At 43.3% G+C, this 18,516-nt stretch overlaps 1 protein-coding gene across 1 annotated transcript in view; it reads left to right on the forward strand.

The window, feature by feature from the left end:
• Positions 1-4,079: 4,079 nt before the first annotated feature.
• The window catches only part of IL16 (interleukin 16), a 56,600-nt gene continuing 42,163 nt past the window's right edge, over positions 4,080-18,516 (forward strand). The window contains exons 1-2 of the mRNA XM_054040988.1: positions 4,080-4,152; positions 12,247-12,658. Coding sequence (XP_053896963.1) covers positions 12,293-12,658 — 366 coding nt within the window. The 5' untranslated portion in view covers positions 4,080-4,152; positions 12,247-12,292. The remainder of the gene's footprint in view (positions 4,153-12,246; positions 12,659-18,516) is intronic.

The raw sequence follows: 18,516 nt of genomic DNA on the forward strand, positions 1-18,516 counted from the left end.
GCGGCCTTTTTATATGCGTAATTATTTTATATACCGCGTATCATGTCACTTCTTCTTCATGCCTTCTCTGTACTGAAAGATTTCTCATCATTTCCCATCATACAGAATTCATGTCTCTGATCATTTTTCAGTGCCATTCTCCCACTATAATCTTTTTTACGATGGTGTAATGAGACCCAAGCACAGGATTCAATATCAGGAAATACCATCAAGCTATACAATGGCATTATAACTCTGGTATTATTTTCTATCCTTATCCTTGTACCGTCTAACAGCTCTCTTTTCCGATCACCACTGTGCACTGAACAAATGTTATATTAAAAAGGGATGGAAAGAAATAGCATGAGCAACAGCCTCTCTCATGATATTTATGTTTCTGCTGCCTGGCAGTAGGCCAAATTCTGCCTGTCTTAACTGAGCAAAATTCCGATTGACTTAGGGACCCCAGAATTTGGCCTATGGTCAGGAAGTGCACTGGTGTGTGAAAATGAAAAAGGAAGGAAAAAAAGATTTCTGATGTTTTGGAGCCTCAGAAAAGATTCCGTTTTGGTCTGTGTTTGGAGAAAAATGTTGAGACTGTTCAGATTTTGCATGAATGAGTTCTACATCCCTAAACAATAGCGCGTGTGCACCATGCTGTAAAAATGCATGAGAAATTGTGTGTAACTTGTTAGTTTCTTCATTGATTTTTCATATCTCTAGTGCTGCATGCTGAGCTTGACTACAGCCGAAGCTGCTGCTATCCCTCTATTTAAGCCCACTTTGCCCACGCCACAGCAAGGATTTAGGTATTACAGGGCATCGTGGGTTTTGGTTAAATAATAGGAAAGATAAGTTCCCTAATTCTACTTTTTTACAGGAGAGAAATTTGATGTCCAGTGTCCACTAGTCAGCATGGGTCTTCTCCAAAATGAGACTTTAAAGTAGCGTTGTGGCATTCCATATTTGTTGCCCTTCAGTGACTCCAGATCAAATTTGCTCCGTTTACATGTGAATAGATGTTTTATCTAACTGGTGCCCTGGGAACTTACTCTGCTACATGAAAGCAAAGCTGGTGCTTTTCTTCTCATGATGAACACCTCAACTGTGAGTTAGCACCACCTATAAAGTTGGGCCAGGGTTATTGGGGCTGTTGCACAGACAGGTGAGACCTCAGCTTGACTTTCACATTCCACTGTGTGAGCCCAGCAGGGCTGAACGTTAAAGAAACCTTTTTTCCTACCTACATGGAGCAGCTTTGATCTAAAAGGCATTGACAGGCAATAAACATGGTACCATTTCACAGTAACTTTGTAAACTCACACCTCTCTTCGGAGAAGGCATTTAAGTGTTAGGCCAGGTCTACACTAACCCCCTAATTCGAACTAAGGTACGCAACTTCAGTTCGAAGTACCTTAGTTCGAACTTACCTCGGTCCACACGCGGCAGGCAGGCTCCCCCGTCGACTCCGCGGTACTCCTCTCGTCTAGCTGGAGTACCGCAGTTGACAGCGAGCACTTCCGGGTTCGACTTATCGCGTCCAGACAAGATGCGATAAGTTGAACCCAGAAGTTCCATCGCTCGCCGCTGAACTACCGGGTAAGTGTAGACCTACCCTTAGACTGATAGCAGTGGAGTCCTCGCCAGTATTTATCCACAGAATAAGTCATGGGCAGTGACAGTGTGAGCTTGAGGGACCACACTGAGGGGCGAGAGGGTAATTCAGGCTTCTGGTTTTCTGGCTCTGATATTATGTACATTTTATAGGGTCTAGAAGAAAAATGAGGCCTCTAAATAAGCTTTGTTCTTTAAAATCTGTATCAAATAAACAATAACTGTTTAAAAATCAGCTCTCTCAGCCATTGGGTATTTTTATTGGTACAGCATGTACAGGGAAAGCTGGCTCAGGACTTGGCGTCTCCCCCAGCACTGGCCAATGCATCTGAGCCAGCACGAAGGCAAAAGTAACATGCTAGTCGTATGGACCATTCAGTTTACATCCCCTTTGGAGGAAGAGGAGAATTGAGAGAGGGAATTGGGACTCAGCCTCACAGTGGCTCCTGTTAATCAATATTTGGAGGGTCCCATATTGTTTTTGCTTCTGGAAAGGAAGTGGCCTGTAAAATTCCTATTGACTTAACATGTAACATAACTGTTGAAAATTACGAGAAGCATGTTGGCTGAGCTGGCCAGCAACAGGAAATCCTGCACTCGATTAGCTTGGTTCCCCTCCTCCTCAAGAGGTGTAACATGGTCAAAGCCCCAGTACATCCAGGTGCTATTCAGAAGAAGGGACTGACAAAATCCTGGAAAGCCTGTCTTCATTGAACAGCTGCAAGAGAGTCAGGAACAATCTTCCTGAATGTGTATCTCATTGGTTTTGTTTATCTATCTCTGCTGACATTTTGGTCAATTAGGAAACAATAGTCTCATTCCAATATACTGAACTGAATTACTAAAACGAAGTCATGTGACAGTGAGGGTGTGTTTTCAATTATTCACTGTTTTTTTGCCAGGCCTATGAAGAAAAACAGCCTTCTGCAGGAGTCAGGTTTTTCTGCCTCTCTGTTGTAAGTTCTCTTTATTATTTTTTTATTTTATAATTACTACAGGCTTTGCCCAGTAAATCCAGGACTCCAAAATGCCTTTGCTCTTTACCAAAACAAAAAGGTAGTAGTTCTCCTTCTTGGCTGGAAGCCCTAGACTTTTGTGATCGTTCAATGTTTATGGTAAAGCTCAGTAACAAAACTGATAAAGCTCACAGGATCGAGATTTAAAATAGGATGCAAGAGTTTATGCTGTTAGTACCAAGTAATGTAAAGCCTTCGTGTTCTTGCTATTAAAGAATAGATCTCACTTTTCCACTGTTTCATTAACAGCAGAGGGTTCCCATTCCGTCCGGGAACGACTCCAAATTATTTACGTTTGTAAATGCTTGGTTTAATATCCAACCAAAAATGTGAACCAAATGAATGCGACTCAAAAATTATGCATATTGTTTACAGAAGACAGACAGAGAGCTTTTTAACATAAAGCTCGGGGGGGGGAACCCTTGAAAAAAGAAGTAACATTTGGTTTGAGTTACAAACCACAGACAGCTTCCATCAGGAGGGCTGGAGGTACAGGAATGGCCAGAGAATATGACAAGCAGCAAGCGCACCAAGGGAAAGATAAATGGTTTGGGGAGTTGGCTCTGAAATAATTGGCCTTTCCCACAATATACTGAATTAAATTTGGTGGAAGATGGCGATGATTCATGAAGATCTTCTGGCACTTGTATTGCTGCTTTCTGGACATTTGTATTAGAGAGCTTATAGAGTGTGGTTTTGGTGCCTCCTACAGTTGTTGTATCACTTATGCAGCAGCTCTACAGACAACATTGCATTGGTAAAAGCTGGGAGTAGGGACATGATCTAGTGCTTAGCGCAAGGGACTGGAAGTCGTCAGGACTCCTAGGTTTTATCCTCAGCTCAGCCACTGACTTGCTGTGTGATCTTGGGTAAGTCTTGTAGGGTTCAATTTGGTCTCGAGACACAAAGGAGCACTGGGGATGGAGGGACTTGCGGTTGTACTGTCCATGCACTGAAGAAGGGAGATGTTATCTCTGCATAAGGCAGAGGCAGGCTTAAGAAGTGATGGGGGAGTGGGACTTATGCAACATGTCCTGCCCCTTTCAGTAGGTGTCCTATACACTTCCCCCCCCAAGTCCCAGCTTCGTAGAGAGAGGCCCCTTCCAGGGCATTTAGTATGGCATGTGCTCCCCTTTGTGCTCTGGGGCTGCAGGGGTATGGCTGCTTGCTGTCTGGGTGTGCTGGAGCAGGGAAGGGGCATCTGCTGCCCACTCCATCCTCACTCGTGGTGGGCCCTCCTCTGGTGCACCAGTTTGGCCATTAATCTTGCTATGACTCAGTTTACCCAGTTGTAGAAAGGTTCGGTTTAATTAACTACTTCCTGGGGGGAGGTGAGGTTTAGTAAATATTTTAAAACACTGAAACCCTTCAACAATAGATGCTGTCTGCCTCTGAACTGTCACAGAGCTGTTTAGATCTCAGTTTTTGGTTCAGACCTATCTCTAATATTATTGTTGTTAATATACCGTAGGAGTTCCTGGAAGCACTGATTCCACATTGTAAGGGCAACCAATCTCATCTGAAAGGCCTTGAACATCCGGAGGTAAGTTGTGATGCATATTCCACGGTCTCATTCTAAAAATACAGCAGGTTCAGTGGTGCAAGTAGAAAGCATTTCTTGCCGGTACTGCATTCATGGGAGGGACACAAGGGGGGGGGCACTGTGACCGCCCACATGACCCTCCATGTGACTCCCCCCCCCTCCACTCCACCCCCTGCCCAGGACCCCCACGCTCTCCCTGTCCCCTCCGACACCCCGCTTACCTGTCTAAAATTTTACAACTGCATCTGTTAAACAGGTGCAGTTGTAAGATGATGCTTTGAGCCCCTGATGCCACCTGTATTTCAAGGTGTCATTGAGGATCCAGCAGCAACTCAAATTGAAAACTTCTTAAATAAAAGGATAGGAAGGACAATCACCCCACTTTCCCTTAACACACTATCAGTGCCTCCCTTAGATCCAAACTACGCTTCTGCCAGCTTACCTTTATCTAAGGGTATGTCTTCATTACCAACGTAAGCCACTTTAAAGCAGCGCTTTAACATGGTTGTGTAGTCGCGGCACCAGTGCTGGGAGAGAGCTCTTCCAGCACTGTAAAAAAACCCACCCCCACGAGGGGCGTAGCTCCCAGCGCTGGTGCACTGTCTACACTGGCGTTTTACAGCGCTGAAACTTGCAGCGCTCAGGGGGGTGTTTTTTCACATCCCCTGAGCGAGAAAGTTTCAGTGCTGTAAAGTGCCAGTGTAGACAAGGCCTAAGTATTGCTCTCCGCCAGGGACTAGGAAAGCAAAGATGCTGCATCACCTGGGTTTGATGGAAAAGAGGCATAGAACTGTGTGTGCCATGTGAATCTTGATAGAACTACAGCCCAAATTGTTTTATTATTTTCCTCAGCACGACATACAGGAGGGGCAATCAAAATCAGCCTGGCAGAACATGCATGAGAACTGTCTCTGGACAGAGAAGCAATTGATCAATCTGATCTCTTGGGGCCAAACCCTGTTCCCATTGAAATCAAAAGAAGTTTTGCTATTGAGTTCAATAGGAACAGGCTTTGACATTTGGAGAGGAAAGAACAAAACCACTCAAGCAAGGGCTATGTTGCTTATATCACAGGTATCAAAGGCTGCTGACTCATGTGAGAAAGTCAGCAGACATCTGATCTTTGTCCATTGCAAGAGAAAAATCAGCAGTCAATGAGGCTAGAACAGTCTTTGTACTATATCCAACTCATAAATCCATCTGCAAAAGATCAAGGAAATATGAAGGCTCCAGATTACCTTAAAATTCCCAGTCTCTTGGTTAGAATGCTTCCATCAGTAATGTTCATAGTCCAAAGGCTGGAGCGGGAATCAAAAACACTGTTAGGGTTACCATATGTCCGGATTTTCCCGGACATGTCCGGCTTTTTGGGCTCCAAATCCCCGTCCGGGGGGAAATCCCCAAAAGCCGGACATGTCCGGGAAAATCGGGACATGCGGGACCGGCGGTGCTGGGCCAGGGGCCGGGCCGGCGGTTGGCGGTGCCGAGCCGGGGGCCAGGGGCCGGCGGTGCCGAGCCAGGGGCCGGTAGCCGGGGGCCGGTGGGGCCGGGCCGGCGGTGCTGAGCCGGGGGCCGGGCCGGTGGTGCGGTGCCGAGCCAGGCCGGCGATGCCGAGCCGGGGGCCGGGCCGGCGGTGCAGTGCTGGGGGCCGGGGGGGTGCTGAGCCGGGGGCCGGGCCGGGGACCGGCAGTGCTGGGCGGGCTGGGGGTGCTCGGCCGGGGGCCTGGGGGCCGGGCCGGGGACCGGCAGTGCTGGGCGGGCCGGGGGTGCTCGGCTGGGGGCCGGGCCCGGGGCCGGCACCCCAGGGCCCGAGCCGACCCAGGCTGGAGACGCCGGGGGGGCCAGACTGGACCGCGCCTCCTCCCCCCACACCCCCCTTACCTGCTTCAGGCTTCCCGCGAATCAAATGTTCGCGGGAAGCAGGGGAGGGGGCGGAGTTGGGGCGGGGGGGCGGGGCTGAGGGGGGGGCGGGGCCCCGTGGAGTGTCCTCCTTTTGGAGGCTCAAAATATGGTAACCCTAAACACTGTTTAAACAACTTCCGTCCCCCCTACCATTCCTCCCTTGAGGACTCCTGACCAACTTAACAGCACAACACATATGCTAACAAACTTAAACAAAGCCTTTGTTTAAGGTTGTTAGCATATGTATTGTGCTGTTAGACCCATATAAAGAATGAATGCCCTCCCTAGCCCCGTTCTGCTCCTTTAAGGAGCATAGTGCAATTTCACCCCCTCCAGAGGGGGGGTTCTAGCCTCCCCAAGTCTTTCCGGTACCCCGTACCTGGGCTGTAGTCCACGAAAGCTTATGCTCTAATAAATTTGTTAGTCTCTAAGGTGCCACAAGTACTCCTGTTCTTTTTGCGGATACAGACTAACACGGCTGCTACTCTAAAACGTACCCACTAAAAGTCTCTTGCTGGTGCTGCGTACTGGAGCGTACCACCCTACTTGCACTCCTGAGCAGGTTAGACACACTGCTTCCTATGCCCATGTTATGGGAATGCACTTGGACTAGCTGCATCTCTACTTGAGCAGGATTTGAGATTCCCATAGCTCTATCAATCATACTGTTCACCCAAGCCCACTTTCTGTCTTTCATCTGTTCTAAAAGGTCCATCCTTCCTTCCGTTCAAATACCCTCAAGCTTACAGGAAATGTAACCTTTATCATGAGTTTTTCAAGATTAATTTCTTAGCATATTGAGGTCCTAATGGGGATTTGTTATGTCAAAAAGTAGCAGCTGGAGTGATTTCTACACCAGGGGCTGGTATAAATTGCAGCAGCAATGAAAATGTCTTATTTAACCCAAAACCAACAAAGCTAAAACAACCCCCAAAAGACGTTACACAATAATACGAGTGGGCGTCATTTAGCATTAACTAATGCAAATTATCCCATGTAAAAAGTGTAATACAAACTGCAGATGTGATACTTAATTAGATCAATGTGCACATTTTCTTGTTATTTGAATATGCATTAGGCTGTTAACGTTATGATTAACATTGCGCTTTAAATCCGTATAACTCAAACTGCTTTACAAATAGAGGATTCTGGTGAGTATCATTAGCCTCATTTTACAGATGGGGAAACAGAGGCACAGAGAGGTGAAGTGATTCACCCCATGTCACCCAGCAAGTCAGCATCACAGCTGAGAACAGAACACAGGTTACTGATCCATTCAACCATGCTGCCTCTCCATGCCTATCTAGCTGTGCCTAAATACCCTCTTTTATTCTGACGTGGGTGGAGTTCCACATGTTCTACTGTTTGTGGGGATTTTTAGGCAGGAAAGCATCCCATTAAAAAACAAAACAAAACAATTACATATGTACTTAACTTTAAGCATGTGTTTGGGTCTTGTGCACATGCTTTTCTAAATCAAGGCCTTTTTTTTCTTTGTCATATGTTGTAAGAGTCGGGGCTTGCCCTGGAGCAGTTTTGTTTTTGTTTTTGTTTTTTAAATCAGATCTATGAATTTTTTCACAGCAAAAAAAATCCTTGTTGGAAGAACAGAAATGGAATTTTTCAAAGATTTCCAGGGCCAGCTCCCCACACTCCTTGGTAGCTCAGAGCCTGGGGAATCCTTCTCTATGAATAACCCCAGTACCTCCCTCTGCCTGGCTTCTCGTTTTCTAGTTTTCCCAAGCAGCTGCTAACTGAAATGATCATGATTCTTGTCAGTTTCATTACTGTCCACCTCTGAATAACATCCCTGAAACTGACCAGACCCTTGTTAACTTCACTCAGCTTTTTGACAAAACTATGAGCAATAAGAGGAGACAGGTACTGGGATTATTCAGAGAGAAGGATTCCATTCAACAAAAAATGGAAACTAGAGAGGTACAGCCCTGCATTAGGATTAGATGTTGAAAGATTCCTTCAGAACTGAAACCAGAAGCCCAGGGAGCCCTGTCTCTGTGCCAGCACACCAGGAGAGCTGCCAAGGAGCTGGGAGGTGGGCAGAAGAACTGGCAGGAAACCAGGCAGGTTTCCATAAAAATTTTCATTGAAATCGACACATTCCAACACAACATTTTGATTTCAATGAATCGGCATTTTCTGATGGAAGAACGTTCCTTTGGAAAATCTCTCACCTAGTGCTAGTATGTAATTTGTGAAGTATTCTGGGATCCAGTTGGATGAAAGACACTATGAAGCAGAAGGATATTATTAGTAGTATGATAGAAAATAAATTATCCTAAACTCTTATAAAAGAGTATCACCTATCAAAATGCCTGAACCTCTTCAAGGCACCATATGTATTAGCATACTTCTCAATGACGGATAAAGGGACCTCTTTGCTTCTCATGAAAAGGCTATGTGCAGTGTTTGTTTTTCTTTTACAAAATTAAACAAACTTTGATGCAGACTGGATCTTGTACTCCTCTAGCAGCTACATATTTCCCATCATATAGCTCTTTTGCTCAGGTTCTCTATTACACATTACTGTATTCATTTTTCCTTCTTTTCCTCAGTTTGGTTTGGTTTGGTTTCTATGGGTATTTGTTGGAGGGGTAGAGGAGAGGAATGTAATTCTGAGGCTGTCTTGTGGGGGTCTATTATACAGTGGAGCTGGCTTGATGTAAAATCTACAAGCCTACATTTTCAGGTGGCTGGTCTCCCTTTTGCGGCTGCAATTTGCCTATGCAAAATTTGCATCCACATTTTTGCATTGCCAACAGAGCTGTGAGTAGAAATCTCAGTTGTAACATGCAGCTTTTGACTTACACCCACAATTCATTTGCTGACACGAAAAACATAGGTGCAAATTTTGCACCTTTTTTTCAAGTGCAGTTTGTGCTGGTAAACAGTGAAGCTAAGCCCGCTGAGAAGCGTTCCCACAGTATCATCTCCCTGTGCATACATTGTCTGTGCTTTATTGCACTGTCCATGATCTTTGTGCTATTAAACATTCATAATATGAACACTTCATTGTTTTGAAAAATGTCCAACAAAATCCTCAACTCATCGCATCATAATTAGCATTACCTGGCATCATTGCTAGCACTCTCAGAGATACTAAGGACTGAATGGAACATAGAGATTGAACCACTCTCTCAGCACTTTTCTTCCTGGTCAGGGTGTACCTGTTCTGGGGTTAACCAGATATTCCAGACAGTCTTACAACTTTAACCAGCACTAGAGTTACTAAAAGAGAGAGAAAGAAAGAAAGAAATCCCAGTCTAAAGCATATTGTGCAAATTGCGTGGGTCAAAGCTACAGACTTGAAAAGATTTATTTTAAATATGCTTTTCAATTTAATGTAAACTACATTCCATAACTTTCCCGGACCTGTGCGTTTTAATAAACAGATCAAAAGAAAGAAAAACAGGAGGAATAAACCCTGTATAATTGCATAACTTTATTACTAGAGCTGGCCAGAAAATTCTGTTCTGTAGGAAATTCCTACATTTCAAAATTTGTTTTCATTCAGAATTGGAATGAAAAGTCAAAATTTTCTGTGAAATGGGAAATTCCAAAAAAATTAGGATCAGCAACATTTTATTTCAATAATGTAAAATCATTTAGTTTCAGTAGGGAAAACACATTTCATTTAGATAATGTCAAAACATAATACTATATAACAATAAATATATGTGGTTTGAGCATTGGCCTGCTAAACCCCAGGTTGTGAGTTCAATCCTTGAGGGGGCCATTTAGGGATATGGGGCAAAAATTGGTTGGATGATTTAATTGGGGATTGGTCCTGCTTTGAGCAGGGGGTTGGACTAGATGATCTCCTAAGGTCCCTTCCAACCCTGATATTCTATGATAATTTTAAATATACTATTCAAATTAATACTGTGATATACTATAAAAGTATAAATTAAATTACTTGAGATGATAAAGTTAAAACAAAATGTTTCAATATTATCAAAATGAAATGAGAAAGTCAGAATGATTCATTTAAACTTTCACCCATCAAAAATCAATATGCTCCTGAAAACCATTTTAATTTCAACTAACTTGCATTTTATGATGGAAGACGGTTATGCTGAAAATTTATTGACCAGTTTTTCTTAATTTTTCTAATATGCTTATTCTTTTACTTAATATTCATTTTATAAAGTACCCATTTTTATGTCACATTGCTACTCCGTGGCATTTCTGCTCTGTTTTATTTTGATTTGGTACGCAGAAACATACAGTGGAAAAAATAATTCCTTTAATGGGTTATTTTTGCATTAATACGCTGGAGTTGTATTCTTTTCTGAGGTTCAATCCTTAATCAAGAAGAACAGGAGTACTTGTGGCACCTTAGAGACTAACAAATTTATTAGAGCATAAGCTTTCGTGGACTACAGCCCACTTCTTCGGATGCATATAGAATGGAACATATAATGAGGAGATATATATACACACATACAGAGAGCATAAACAGGTGGGAGTTGTCTTACTAACTCTGAGAGGCCAATTAATTAAGAGAAAAAAAAAAAAAAAAAAACTTTTGAAGTGATAATCAAGCTAGCCGAGTACAGACAGTGTGATAAGAAGTGTGAGAGTACTTACAAGGGGAGATAGTCAACGTTTGTAATGGCTCAGCCATTCCCAGTCCTTATTCAAACCGGAGTTAATTGTGTCTAGTTTGCATATCAATTCTAGCTCTGCAGTCTCTCTTTGGAGTCTGTTTTTGAAGTTTTTCTGTTGTAATATAGCCACCCGCAGGTCTGTCACTGAATGACCAGACAGGTTAAAGTGTTCTCCCACTGGTTTTTGAGTATTTTGATTCCTGATGTCAGATTTGTGTCCATTAATTCTTTTGCGTAGAGACTGTCCGGTTTGGCCAATGTACATGGCAGAGGGGCATTGCTGGCACATGATGGCATAGATCTATGCCATCATGTGCCAGCAATGCCCCTCTGCCATGTACATTGGCCAAACCGGACAGTCTCTACGCAAAAGAATTAATGGACACAAATCTGACATCAGGAATCAAAATACTCAAAAACCAGTGGGAGAACACTTTAACCTGTCTGGTCATTCAGTGACAGACCTGCGGGTGGCTATATTACAACAGAAAAACTTCAAAAACAGACTCCAAAGAGAGACTGCAGAGCTAGAATTGATATGCAAACTAGACACAATTAACTCCGGTTTGAATAAGGACTGGGAATGGCTGAGCCATTACAAACGTTGACTATCTCCCCTTGTAAGTACTCTCACACTTCTTATCACACTGTCTGTACTCGGCTAGCTTGATTATCACTTCAAAAGTTTTTTTTTTTTTTTTTTTCTCTTAATTAATTGGCCTCTCAGAGTTAGTAAGACAACTCCCACCTGTTTATGCTCTCTGTATGTGTGTATATATATCTCCTCATTATATGTTCCATTCTATATGCATCCGAAGAAGTGGGCTGTAGTCCACGAAAGCTTATGCTCTAATAAATTTGTTAGTCTCTAAGGTGCCACAAGTACTCCTGTTCTTCTTTTTGCGGATACAGACTAACACGGCTGTTACTCTGAAACTAATCCTTAATCAGGTATTCACATCTAAACGGCTTCAATGGATCTCTCTTTTGCAATTAAACACAGTCTTTTAAGTGGGCTTAGCTGTCCAAAGGTATGTGTTTCACTCCAGCCTGACATTCCTTCCTTATTCATGGCCAAGATCTACTTTAGCTAAACCACTTACAAATCAGATGTGCCAGGCAGAGAATTTAACCTTAACAATTTGATTAATCCTATTTGAATTATAATGCTTTCATAAATCAGGCTCCAAGCAGAGCCTCTCCTTCTATGTGAGTTTGAAGGATAGAATAGTGCTTTTGTGTATCTTCTTTTCAATTTGGGATTTCATCCTGCAAATTCAGCAGAAACCAGGAAGAAGCAACACAACGGAAGCCTCAAAAACATTTGTTAAAAGCACTCCTCTGTGCTTGGAGAGCATGGGAAGAGAATGAAAGGTGAAGGAGAATTTAGTACAGCACTTTACAGAAATAAACGTTGCAAGTCATAAGACATCACATGGTTGTTAGCAGACTGAAAGGCTTTGTTGACTCAGTTTGTTCATCACAACTTTTCAGTAGTGTAGGTTATTGGGAGAGGAAATAGGACGAGGCAAATTATAATTCACTTTTTATATTTCTCTTCCAGGAAGATATTTAGCTGCTGAGGACTAGAGACAGTTATTGGCACTGTCATGCCACATAAATGGGAACATGAGAGGAAAAAGGGCAGCATCACCAGCTCACTGAAGATGGATCGACAGAGCAGCGTTGGGAGCAGGAAATCAAAAAAGTTTCGCTCCATTTCAAGATCACTTATACTCTGTAATGCCAAGAATACTGATGATGGGTCGAGTCCAGATGAGAAATGCTCTGATCCCATTGAGATTTCTACCAATTGGGATCAAGAGGAAATTGACAGTTGCCCTGGACTACAAGTGCTGTGCAGTTCAGAACGGGATGAAAGCACTCCTTATCCTCTTGTGATCACCAACGTGATCCAGTCCAAAGATGATGCAAGTGAGAGCTGCAAGAATATGAGAAGAAAGTTCTTCATCCAGGTAGGCAATTCACTGACTCTTTTTTATTGTATGTTACAATGGTTTCATGAATCTCAGGGCACAGAAGACACCCCACTGATTCTCAGAGATCATGAGACAGCAGTGTTCCAACTCCGCATAAATAGCATACAAAATGTATTACACTCCCTCTTGGGCTACAGGGTCTCTCCACTGCACTCTGCTGACTGACATGCCATTGAAGTCAGTGGAATGTTAAGCACAGAAGGTGCACTCTACCGGGAATGCAGCAGATCAGCTGTCGTAATAGAAAGCTGTCATTACAGTACAGACCATTTAAAAATTGTATTAAGATGATGTTAAAAAAAAAGTGAACAGAGTTTGAGCATAGACGTTTCTGGTTATCAGAGAATAACGTACAGATTATCGAGGGTTCAAAGTTTGGTTTAAGATCAGGTGGCATAAGGAATACATAATCTGCAATATCCCCGATTGGGGGTAAAAGGTTGATGGGTCAAAGTACAGGCACTGAGATATGAGGCTATGAAGTTCATAGGGTGGCTATGTTCGGGTGTGAAGTATAATGAGTGGATATGATGATGAGGATGGATTGACCCTCATTTGGTGAGATTTAATGTTCAGGGAGTTTATGGTTCCAGTTCATATGATCCAACGGAGAAGGTCACTTCGTCCCTTTCTCATAGTGGGAGAACGATGTCACTCTGGCTCACGCCTCCTGGTACTGTTGGTGGCCGGTGATGTGCTCGATGTAGATGTCCCTGGACCATCAGATGGTGTCTGAGACCATGAGGCGCTGCATGAGCTGTGCGTAGTGTCGACTGATCCCGCAGGTCTGCAGCACACGCTTGTTGCAGGGGTCCCAGGCGCCCAGGGCTCTGACAATCAGGGCGTCCATCTGCACCTCGTAGCCCTTCGCTCACAAGGTGTCAGCTAAGGGGGGCGTACTTTTCCAGCTTACGAGCTCAGGCTTCGCGAAATGCCGGGGTCCTTTTTAAACAGTGATCTTGTCAGATCTTACAAGCTAAGTGAGGTGCAGCTGGGTTAGCACTATGGGAAACTCAGGTGATCCAGTACGCAAATGATCTGAGTTTGAAGGGTGCTAGAGACTACGTTGCTAGAGATTTCACCTTTTTAACAGATATAAAAGTGAGATCCTAAGTCCCTCTGGTCATTAAAAAACTGATGCCGCTTTTATCAAGAGGAAATGTAGTAACCTCACCATTCTGGCCATTTTTCAAATTGCGTGATTACATTCTGGATACCTATAATAAATTCCCCCTACAATTTCAGTTGGATGCTGCATATTTTATCACTTTCTGTCCTAAGGTGTTGTATATTGTTGCTCTCTGCTGTTAAGCAGCTACATTGTTTCATCCCAGAGGTGGCTGCATTACAGGCGTAAGTGAAACATCTCCTAATACACAGTACATAGTCTGTCACTCAGCCAGTAAAGACTAAAGCACTTTGAGAACCTTCTTGGTGACAGGAACTAAACATACATTATATACCTAGGTAATTTATAGCTGGTCACCTCCATGGTATCCTAATACCTATTACATCATATTCATATTAGCGATGCAAATATTGTCCTGTATGAGGGAACTGATTCCTTTGTATTAAATATTCCTTCCATTCATTTTCGCATCTCTTCTTTAGCGATGGGCTCAAATCAAAACTTCATATCCAAACATCAACTAATATTTATGGTGTTCAAACTCTGAATCCAAACCTACATCATGCCGCTTGAGCTTCTCTCTAATGATCACCGCATGTAGCCCAAACTTGACAAAAAAGGAATCAGGAGAATATAGTGCACAACATTTCAGTCTCAAAAAGGAGCCCCCTCCCATATTCTACTGCATTCCAACGGAAAGAAAAAAAATGACAAATTGAGTCAGCCCCAAAAGACACCCAATCACAATGGAGCTCTGCAAAACCACACCCTTCCTCCAGCATGGAAACATTCCACATTCTGGCTGGTGAGCTCACTCTGCAAATGAAAGGAGGCTGCTGGCCTCTGCCAGCCAAAGGATTCCTCTCTATCTTCCTTGCACAGTGCATTCTCATGTGCTTGTCAGCTGTTGCAACTTGTCCATCCACAAACCCAAAGCACTCTGAGTTCCAATAATGGCCCCAGGTTCACCAGCATATGACTTCTCACCATTTTACCAAAGATAGTCAAGTCAGAGCATCCAGGTGCCTTGAATTTACAGTAGTCAGGTTAGCTACTGCCAATGGAGAACGGTTACACATTAATTCATCTTTAGCAATGTAAGTGTCCCCTAGTGGCACTTGTTAACCTTCTGTATACAGGGTGGAATCACGGTGATGCCATCAAGTCCTCATTTCTCCTCCTACAAGAGCAGAGATGCTGGCATCATGTACTTTGATCTCCCTTCTCTGTCATCTTGCTGAGGCTCTGCAATATGCAATGAAGTGATCGGTACATCCCCTGTATGTCACACAGGTCTGTCATAACCGGCTCCTTCGTGCAGCATGTATTAGAGAGCACTTGGCCCTCTCTTGAAACCTCTCTCCTCAAATAGCCAGAAGAAAAGAGTTGGTGATTTTCTTCAGGTCCCAGTGTGTCAGGCTCTCTATTCCTCTCTATAATAAGCTGCAGAAATTCACTGGTCAGTGCATGGCCCATTCTCATTTCAGGGAATCAGAATCCATTTTTCTGTGACATTACTGGGGCACACAGCTGTGCCAGACTATTGCGTTAGCCCATCAGTTTTCTGCCTTGCAATACCTGCAGCTGTATGCCTAGTGCCCATGACACTGAAGGTGCGAACACCCTCCACAGACCTACAATGGAGGGGAGGAGAAGTTAAAAACATATTAAATTATTTACTGTTCATTGCGTACGGATGCACCAGATGTAGATGGAAATCCAGAGCACTGAACTCTCAAAGAGCAGTTTCTTCCAGGCCCAGCGGTGGATGAATTCATGTTCCTATTTGAGCCTTACCCTGTTAATTGTGTATGATTCACTAGTGTTCACACTGTGATTAAATTACACAGTGTTTCCAGCATCATTATTTCAGGCAACCAGTTTCAGGTACTCTTGTTGCAAATACTTGGCAAGTTCTATGTATCGACACAATACGTATCATAGGAAGTCCCATGATCTGATTACATCTATCATTTATATATTACATAGAAATAATTTTGATAACCAGTGATCGTAACAAGAATAATAAAAGTACTACAAGGGTCTTTGTCGCTTGTCAAAACAGAGCAGCTGTGAATAGATGGAAGTGTGGAAACTAAGGCAACACTTCTGATCCCTGGAAGACCTGGCTTGTTTTGTTTGTTATGGCCTGGAGGGCCACACTGACAGCTTACTAAGACCCTGAGAATTGTATGTAACTTGCATCATAATCATACAATCATAGGACTGGAAGGGACCTTGAGAGGTCATCTAGTCCGGTCCCCTGCACTCACGGTAGGACTAAGGGCTTGTCTTCACTACTGGGGTAAGTCGACCTAAGTTACACTACTCCAGCTATGTGAATAACTTAGCTGGAGTTGACATAGCTTAGATCAACTTACCCCAGTGTCTTCACTGCACTGCTTCGAGGGAGACGCTCTCCGGTCGACTTCCCTTAGTCTTCTCAAAGAACTGGAATACCGGGGTTGACCAGAGAGCACTCTGCGGTCGATTTAGCGGGTCTTCACTTGACCCACTAAATTGATCCCTGCTGCATCGATTGCAGCAGCATCCATCTCCCCGTAGTGAAGACCAGCCCTAAGTATTATCTAAACCATCCTTACAGGTGTTTGTCTAACGTGCTCTTTAAAATCTCTAATGACAGAGATTCTACAACCTCCCTAGGCAATTTATTCCAGTGCTTAACCACCCTGATAGTTAGGAAGTTTTCCCTAATGTCCAACCTAAAGTGCCCTTACTGCAATTTAAGCCCATTGCTTCTTGTCCTATCCTCAGAGTTTAAGGAGAACACTACTACTACTTTGCTCTTCTAAAGTGTTTTTCATTTGAGAATCTTATTTAACAAACAGAAATTGAGCACAAGGCAACTAAGGACATTTTTTTTGTTCCAGTGTGGTTATACTGGTGTAGCCACACCAGTGCAACTCCTGGGGCAGACACTGGTGCTAGTGTAACAAATGACTTGTGCCAATGTAGATTATCCCAGTTCCACCTTAGTGATTTGTACCATTAAAGCAACAATCGTGCAGAAAACACAGCATTTAGGTGTGAGGTTGCATCCAGTCTTCACCACGCTGACATGTGTATTATTATAAAGTAGAAGACAGTGCTGTGTATTAGATTTGCTTCATAACTGTTTTCTAGGCAAAGTCACAACATTTCCGGTCTACTGTGACAATTCTGATAACTGATACCGGGTGGCTGAGTTTCAAATGAATCCCGGGAACTGTAACTTGTGTAACAGTCTCACTGTGGGACACTTATTCTGCTTATGAAAATAAATAAACACTTTGATGTAAATTCAAACTGAAAATATCATGGAAAACTTCTTCTGACATTCTGATTACATTATGGTTCTAAACCATTTGCCTTTGCTTTCAAGGAGGAACATTCAAAGCACGGTTAGTCCCCAGTATGCATTTTGGGGATTATTTTAACCCAGCAAATAAAGCGTTAATAACTTCAGATTTCAAAGTAGCAGCCGTGTTGGTCTGTATCCGCAAAAAGAACAGGAGTACTTGTGGCACCTTAGCGACTAACACATTTATTTCAGCATAAGCTTTCGTGGGCTACAGCTCACTTCTTCAGATGCATAACTTCAGAATGCATGCTCAGCGATTAAACTGGGGGGTATGCAATTCTATGTTCCCAATGGGTAGATGGGCCTAGGGTGAAACAAAGGTTCCTCATTGATTACTCTGTAGTTGGCATGAAGCTATGTTCTAAGTGAGTTTGATATTGTCTGAGACAAACTTCCCTATATCGCTATAAAAATATACATCCATACAAAAAGTTGTCTGGAAAATGAAAATTGGTCCACTTGGAAAAAACATGGAATGAAAATGCTTTCCAAATCTTCTAGATGCCTACATAATCTTTTTATTTTTGATCAACTCTCATGGCAAGAATAGTCTGGCAGTATTCAGAGTATTCTTAACAGTATTCACCAAGAAAGGAAGGCCCCTCGATCTTCATCCGGATGGGTCCTATGAGAAATCCTATGGCCTGTGTTATGCAGGAAGTCAGACTAAACTATCACAAGGGGCCCTTCTGGCTTTAAAGTCTAGGATTGGTGAATCTCTGATGTCAGACAATGGAATCCTAAGAGCATTAAATATTGTGCTGGTCGGTAGCCGTCTGAAAATGCAGCTTTGGGAGGCTAGTGATAGGGGCTATTTTGACCTCTCTCACTCATTGGAATTCTCTTTCTATGTGTCACAAAAGTTAAGGATTTTGTTAAGTAAGTTCTACTGGGTGTGCTGTGATCTTTCAACACATCCAATACTTAAAAGTGCAGACGACTCAAGCTACTGCGACCTTGGCTAAAAAAATAACAAAGAAAATGGAGTGTCAAGCCAAAGGCTGGTAGCCTATCATAACTTACCCTGAGTGGGATGATAACAGGGAAAGAATGCTCCAATCTGAATGCGTTCGCCTGTCATGTGCTGCTCAAAGTAACTTCCTGGCTTTTCGTGTGTGCACCAAACAGTAAGGATGCTGGTGTGTAAATAAGAAGATCTGCTTTATAGCCTCTCTGCTCTTGATGACGCTTGGTGCACTGACACTGAGGCAAAAGTTGTGGAAGGAGGGTATATCTGATAGGGCTACTGAGAAATCAGAGACAAAGTCGGTCATGGGGAGGAATGGGTGGGACCAGGGACATCCACCATAGCTGGCATGGTCTTTTGGGCACCCAAGCAATTTC

The sequence above is a fragment of the Malaclemys terrapin genome, chromosome 10, assembly GCF_027887155.1.
Source record: "Malaclemys terrapin pileata isolate rMalTer1 chromosome 10, rMalTer1.hap1, whole genome shotgun sequence".
Lineage (NCBI taxonomy): Eukaryota > Metazoa > Chordata > Testudines > Emydidae > Malaclemys > Malaclemys terrapin.